The following is a 7,206-nucleotide window of genomic DNA, read 5'->3' as shown; positions in this document are numbered from 1 at the left end:
CTTGACATTTAAGGGGTTAGAGGTCACAGATTTGGGAGATGTTAACTTGCAATTTCTTTTCAGAAGCCAGCTCCTTCAGCATGGTATTGGTTGTGGTCATTCAGACAGGACTATCAGATATTCCCCAGGTAGACCACCACCATGCTTTCTTATTGATTGTAGCCTAGGTTACCAATAACAAGTGAGGTAGGAAACACAGACAAAATCTTTAACAGAAGGCATGATAAACAGAACAGGTTTATTACACTGTAATATTTTGTAAAAATTCATTCACGGGATGAGGGCGTTTCTGGCTTGACCAGCATTCATTGCCCACCCCAAATTGCCCGGTGGGCAGTTAAAAGTCAACCATGTTGCTGTGGGTTTGGAGTGACATGTAGGCCAGACCAGGTAAGGATGGCAATTTCCTTCCCTAAAGGACATTAGTGAACGAGATGGGTTTTTCCGACAATCAATTCACGATCATTACAACATCACATTCAGTTCTGAGGAAGGGCCTCCGGACCCGAAACGTTAACTCTGATTTTTTTTTTCTTCACAGATGCTGCCAGACTTGCTGAGCTTTTCCAGCAACTTTTGTTTTTGTTCCTGGTTCACAGCGTCCGCAGTTCTTTCGGTTTTGACTCAGTCATCATAAGACTCTTTGTTCCAGTTTTTTTTTCTATTGAATTCAAATTCCACCACCTGCCATGACAGGGTTCAAACCCAGGTCCCCAGAACATTACCTGGGTCTCTGGATTAACAGTCCTGTGACAATATCACAAGGCCATTTCCTTCCCTCTGTCATGCATGTTACTATATTGTAATGGATACGTAGTGGCTTGCTCCATTAAGTCTATGTGAGAGACCATTATAAGACTACAAGCTATATTCAAGAATAAGTAGACATTACTGCTCATTTGCTGCTAGAACACAGCAGAACAATTGAGTATCTCCTCCCAGCAGCAGCTCTTCACATCCTGATGGACAAAGCTTATCTTGTGATGTCAGTTAATCCTTTCATGTTCTGACTGCTGCATTCAACACAATTGAAGAAGCTTTAGCACATTGCTGTAGTGCATCCTATAGATAGTGCTTGCTGCTTTCAGAGGGATGGGGGAGCAGTTATTTAAGGTGGTGGGTGGGTGTCCGCACTCCATAATTTACCTTTATTCCACAGTGACAGGCCAATCGCATTACAGGTAGGTCAGACTGAGACATTTAAATGCTCTTAGAACTTGTGGAAACCACTGAATTGAAGAAGTTTCTACTGTCGACCAAAATGTGTATCGAGACTTCAGAACAGGAGTGTAAATGTGACCCAATGCTATGTTCAATGAAGCTTTGTGTTCCTATATTAATGTTTCCAATAATCTCCAAAATAAGATGAACGAGCTTAAAATAGGGTGGAGAAAATAGGTAACTATTACTGAAGTATGTCAGCATCAATTAAAATTGCTCCCATAGTTCCAAACAGCTATGCTCTGTAATAAATCTCAGAACTTAATGAAATACAGCAAGCACCCACAGGCAATTTGAAAATGATCAGAAATGATTTAACTTGCCAAGGCTCCTTTAACAACACCTTCCAAACCTGCAGCCTCTGCCACTTAAAAGTCAGAAGTCACCCAACACCAGGTTATGGTACAACAGGTTTATTTGAAGTCACAAGATTTTGGAGTGTGGATACTTCCTCAGGTGAAATGTCTGCCACTTAAAAGGACACTTAAAAGAGATAACACGGTGTGGAGCTGGATGAACACAGCAGGCCAGACAGCATCAGAGGAGCAGGAAAGCTGACGTTTCAGGTCTATACCTTTCTTCAGAAATGGGGGAAGGGGAGGGGACTCTGAAATAAATAGAGAAAGGGGGAGGCGATGATGGAAGATGGATAGAGGAGCAGATAGGTGGAGAGCAGTTTCAGGGCCGGAGAGATTACCAAAGGCAGCAGATATATGTTTTTGACCCTTGATTTCTGGCCCTCAATCTGAGTCCATCGGAAAGATCTGCCTTCTAAAGGAGAGGCATGAACTTCCAACGCTAGCTATTCCGGAGCCTGGATTAACCACATGTTATATTACAATGGGGAAGGGATTGCAGAGTGTCGATGGAGACAAATGTCAGCAGGCAGTACTACTCTTGCTCTTCAGGATCATGAATTATTTGCCAGTCCAATGTGTAAAAGGGATTCGATTATCATCCAGTTGGATTTGAATCAGTAAACGTATAACTGTACTCAGAGGAAGACCAAAAAGAGGAAGGAAAAATTGTGCAATCCAAAATGAAATGTGCTTCTTCCTGTGTGTCAGGGAGTACTTGTGCTCTGTCAAAAGGCACTGGCAGATGTGAGACCACCAGCAACAGTTTGTGTTTATCACGTGCATTGCGAAGAGTGAAATATTCCAAGGAACTCCACAGAAAACAGTATTGAATACAAACTGATATCGAACCATGAACTGAACAGGGAATATGGCCATAAACACGGTCAGGTAGGACCAATGTGAGCAAGGGTGGCAGATACATGGGAATACTGCCACCTGCAAGTTCCCCACCAAACCACTCGCCACCCTGACTTGGAAATATATCGCCGTTCCTTCAGTGTCGTTAGGTCAAAATCCTGGAATTCTCTCTTTAACAGCATTGTGGGTCTACCTACACCATATAGAGTGCAGTGGTTCAAGAAGGCAGCTCATCACCACCTTCTCAAGGGGCAACTACGGGCAGGAAATAAATGCTGGACCCAGACAGCGATGCCTACATCCCTGAAATGAAGTTTGAAAATTATTTGCTGGGAGCCAAGGAACCGGAACCACCCCCCCACCCGCTGCAGTCATTAGCCATGTCCTCAGCTCTGTGACTCCAAAAGTGTTCCCATTGAATAGGGCAGTTGTGGTGCATTTCAACTCGTGATCACGTCTGTGCAGTAAAATCATTCCTTAGCGAAGCTGCATGTCCTCTAAGAGCCAACAGCAGCCCTTTAAGAACTGTTGACAGGCAGAAAATTGTGATATACATCCCACAGCGTCACTGACTTAGACCCCTTAAGGTAGGAGCTCACATCACTGCACGAAGAGTGTGGAGAGGGGTCTCGCTTCAGGCCCCTACCATCCTGGGCGTGTCTGCGTATAGTGCTGGTGCCACAAACCATCTGTTTGACGAGACAGACGACTGCTAGAGGTTAAACGATCTATCACAAAGAACAAACAACAGGATGTTTGCACCACCTTTTGATGCTGTCACATCGCAGCGTTGATTGTACATTGAAGCTACTTGTTGGATTTGGGGGAGACGGGATCAGGACCACTCCATTGTTTTTGCAGAGGTGGTTCAACAGTGGGAGATATTCCCAGCATCTGTTGGCCTGGTTATAATTGTTTGCAGGCTTCATCTTCAAACCAACGGTTACAGGTGAAACAAAGCACTCTGCAGAGGTTAGTACTGTAACCTTAATAGAAGTTTGTGTTGTGTACACAGTTGGAGAATTGCTTACTTAAAATCATATGTTTGCAGTGAGACTACTTGCCAAATGTTAGAACCCTCCTGGAATTGCTACAGGACGGTTTGAAATGATTTAATGGTCATTAATCTTTTATATGGAGGTGTTGGTGTTGGACTGGGGTGGATAAAGTCAGAAATCACACAACACCAGGTTACAGCCCAACAGGTTTATTTGAAATCACAGTTGCCACCTGATGAAGACGCAGTACTCCAAAAGCTTGTGATTTCAAATAAACCAGTTGGTCTGTAGCCTGGTGTCGCGTGAATTCTGTATTTATCCTTTAACATTTAGTTTCCGACTGTTATTATATGTTCTGGATGATTCTTGTGTTCCATGAAATGATTTATTCTCTCTTTTTTTTCTTTTGCAAGGGAATATTTAGGGGTATAGTGAAAGACCCCTTGCAAAGCCAAATTAATGTAAAAAATTTAGATGAGGAAATGGATTGCTTTCGACATAACTCAGTACTTGCAACTGTGTTATAAGAAAATTAACACAATTCTTTGCTAATGGCAACACGTCTCAGTTACCCAACGAGCCTCCCTGGCAAGGGAAAGGGAGTCAGAAAGATGAAAAACTGTCAGTGTTTGACATTTCTCAGTAAGTTAACAACCAAAGTGTGCATTTAATGGTTAGAATGTTTTCTGGATATGAGATATGTGCTGTTTCTCTTTGAGCATCTTGACCTCCCTGATCAGGGACGTCTGGTGTGACTAAGACAGAAACTCTTTATGCTTTCTCTGTCGTACTGTGGGTTCAAGTGATGTTATTTTCTGAGTGATAAATTTAAGTGAGGAGCTGAGGCTGATGAGAGATAATTGTATTCTCTTTTTCTATCACTTCATCACTGATCCACACTCCGTGAGCATTCAACACCGCAGAATTATCCACACCATAGTGTTGGATCTCAAAGGTGGTGCATATTATTAGGAAGCATTGAATAGGCAACATTCTATAACATCCTCTTGTCCCATAGCCATAGGTTCTAAGAGTTTTTACAGCACAAAAAGACGTCATTCGGCACATTGTTTCTATGCTGGTCATTAAACATCTATATTCTAATCCCATTTTTCAACACTTGGTACATAGCCTTGTACGCTAAGCCATTTCAAGTACTTACTAACTATTTCTTAAATGTCGTGAAAGCCCCCAACTTTTAGGCAGTGAGCTCCAAATACCATCCACCTTTGGGTAAAAGTACTTTTCTCAAATACCCTCTAAACATTCTGCTCCTTACTTTAAACTGGTGCCCCCTGGTTATTGACGTTTCTATTAAGGGGGTAAGTTTCTCCCTATCTACCTTCTCCGTGCCCCTCATAACTGTGTGCACCTCAGTCGGGTTCCCTCTTGGCCTTCCCTGCTCTAAGGAAAACAACCTCAGCCTCTCTCCGTGTTTCCTGCGTTTCTCCAATTCTCCTGATACATACTGCCTCGATTGTAATGGCTTCAAACATTGGGGAATCTTGTCTTCAGGTGCCAAGGTTCTAAACTCTGAACTGCCCTCCCTAAAATCTCCTAACCTCTTCACCTTGGTCTTTCTGCTTGTTCTCTAAAAAAACCACTCTGGCCAAACCCTATTGCAAGCTTTCGGTCACCTGTAATAAAATATCCTTGTGGAACCTGCGGTTATTTTGATTTGATTATCCTGTCATGGAGTGTCCCGGGATGAGAGTTCTAAACTCTGGAATTCTCTCCCCGGTCCTCTACACTCCTCCACCCGCCTCATTATTTGAAAGGGTGAATGGGCAGCACGTTTTGTCAGTGGTTAGCACTGATGCCTCACAGCGCCAGGGACCCAAGTTCGATTCCAGCCGTGGGCAACAGTCTGTGTAGAGTTAGCACATCCCTCCTGTGTCCAAAGGTGTTCAGGTTTAGGTGGATTGGCCTGCAGTGTCAAGGGATGTGCAGGTTAGCTAGATTAGGCATGGGAAATGTGGAGATAGAGTTGGGGGAACGGTCTGGGTGGGATGTTCTTCAAAGGGTTGGTGGGCTGAATGGCCTCTATCCACACTGTGGGGATGCAATTCTGAGGCACAGTGATAAGCTGAGGCTTTAAAAGATTGTCAAAGGTGGGGACACTTACTGCTTAAGAGACTGAGAAACAGTCAGTGGCTATTGGCAATGGATATGGAGTGATGGAAGTGTGATACAGTGCAGGGACAGAGACTTTAGGATGATGTATTTTCAATTGAGTAGTAAAAATCTTCAGAGCTCAGACTAAGTAGATGAATTAGAGAGATGCTGGCTCCAGGAAAGAAAAGTAGGTTAAGACTCAGGTGTGTCACAGGAAATAAAAATTTAGAAAGTAAAGCACTGATTGTAGGTTGGTTTAAGATTTAACGTTGTGAAGAAGTATCAATGTTGTCTGCATGGTATCCTGTTGGAGATAGACACAGAATATCACACCCACCGAGTCGAAACTGCTGCTACCTGGTCGTTTTCACAATTAAGATACCCCGCAAGTCGATCATGGACAAACTTAAACGTTTGTTTTAGCTGCATCCTCTAATTCCTTAATGACACATCTTACCTCTTAATTACCTATTGCGGGGATGGGGGAGATGGTGATGTCGTGATAATATCACTGGAGTGGTAATCCTGAGCTAAAACAGAAAGGACTGGAGAAACCCGGCAGGTCTGGGAGCATCTGGGGAGAGAGAAACAGAGTTAACATCTCAGGTCCAATGACCCTTCTTCAGAACTCAAGACGTTAACTCTGTTTCTCTCTCTGTCTACACACGCTGCCGGGTTTCTCTAGCATTCCTTGCGGTTGCCTCAGATTGCTAGTATCAGTGGTATTTTGTTGTTATTATAGTATTCTGGAGGCCCCAGGCTCATGTTCTGGAAACCTGGGTTCAAATCCCATCATGGCTGCTTAATTCAATTAATAAATCTGGAACTGAAAGTCAGTCTCTTTGTAAAAAGAACCATCTGGTTCATTGATGCCCTTTAGGGAAGGAATTCTGCCGTCCTTACCTGGTCTGACCTCCACGTGACTCCGGACCCACGGCAACAGGGGCTGATACTTGGCTGACCTCTAAAATGACAGAGTTCAAGGGCGGGCAACAAATCCTGGCCTTGCCAGCGATCCCGTAACGACACAATCGTGTGCTCGGTGTCGGTGTGTGAGGGGTTACCTTGCCAATGAAGCTGGAGGTGAACTGGGGAGCCCAGGGTTGCGATCTTAATAGTGGTGTCTTGTGACGGCCAGGCTTCCCACTGGCCCACGCACAGGGTGAGAGTGAGTTGTAAGAGGCTGTGGCCAGGGAGTCACTGAAACAGCTCCCAACGAGGAATGTCAGAAGTGATTAATGGGTAGGAAGCCATGAAGCAAAAAATGAAAAAAAGAATTTCCTGGAAGAGCCCTGCCCGCTCTTGATTGACAACAATGTGCATTGATATAGCACCTTTTAAACTTCTGAAATATCCCAAGGCACCTCAAGGCCCCAGTGTTTGGATGAATAGCTAAAATCTTAGCCAAAGAGGTAGAGGAAGAAAGTGAGGTAGAAGAGTCAAGAGGAGAGAGTTCTAGAGTTCAGGGCCACGCAGGCTGTAAGTGGGGCAACCAGTGGGGAGACCCAGTATAATGGAGGTGAATAAATGTGTGGAAGTGGACGGGTGAAAAGATTAGGGAACACAGTGAGAAAGATCAAATCAGCTTCCCGCCGATAAACCAGAGTTAATATTAGGGTCAATACAGCAGGCCAGGCAGCATCGGAGGAGCAGGA

At 44.1% G+C, this 7,206-nt stretch overlaps 1 protein-coding gene across 2 annotated transcripts in view; it reads left to right on the top strand.

The window, feature by feature from the left end:
• Positions 1–1,909: 1,909 nt before the first annotated feature.
• LOC109935379 (adhesion G protein-coupled receptor E1-like) overlaps positions 1,910–7,206 on the top strand; it is a 49,896-nt gene continuing 44,599 nt past the window's right edge. Inside the window, exons 1-2 of one of the 2 annotated variants that reach the window (XM_048617942.1) lie at positions 1,910–3,410; positions 3,850–4,078. In XM_048617942.1, coding sequence (XP_048473899.1) covers positions 3,988–4,078 — 91 coding nt within the window. In that variant the 5' untranslated portion in view covers positions 1,910–3,410; positions 3,850–3,987. The remainder of the gene's footprint in view (positions 3,411–3,849; positions 4,079–7,206) is intronic. The other variant, XM_048617943.1, reaches the window with a different exon arrangement.

The sequence above is a fragment of the Rhincodon typus genome, chromosome 38, assembly GCF_021869965.1.
Source record: "Rhincodon typus isolate 14 chromosome 38, sRhiTyp1.1, whole genome shotgun sequence".
Classification (NCBI taxonomy): Eukaryota; Metazoa; Chordata; class Chondrichthyes; order Orectolobiformes; family Rhincodontidae; genus Rhincodon; species Rhincodon typus.
The sequence above is the reverse complement of the archived record's forward strand: the minus strand, read 5'-3'. Positions and strand labels throughout refer to the sequence as shown.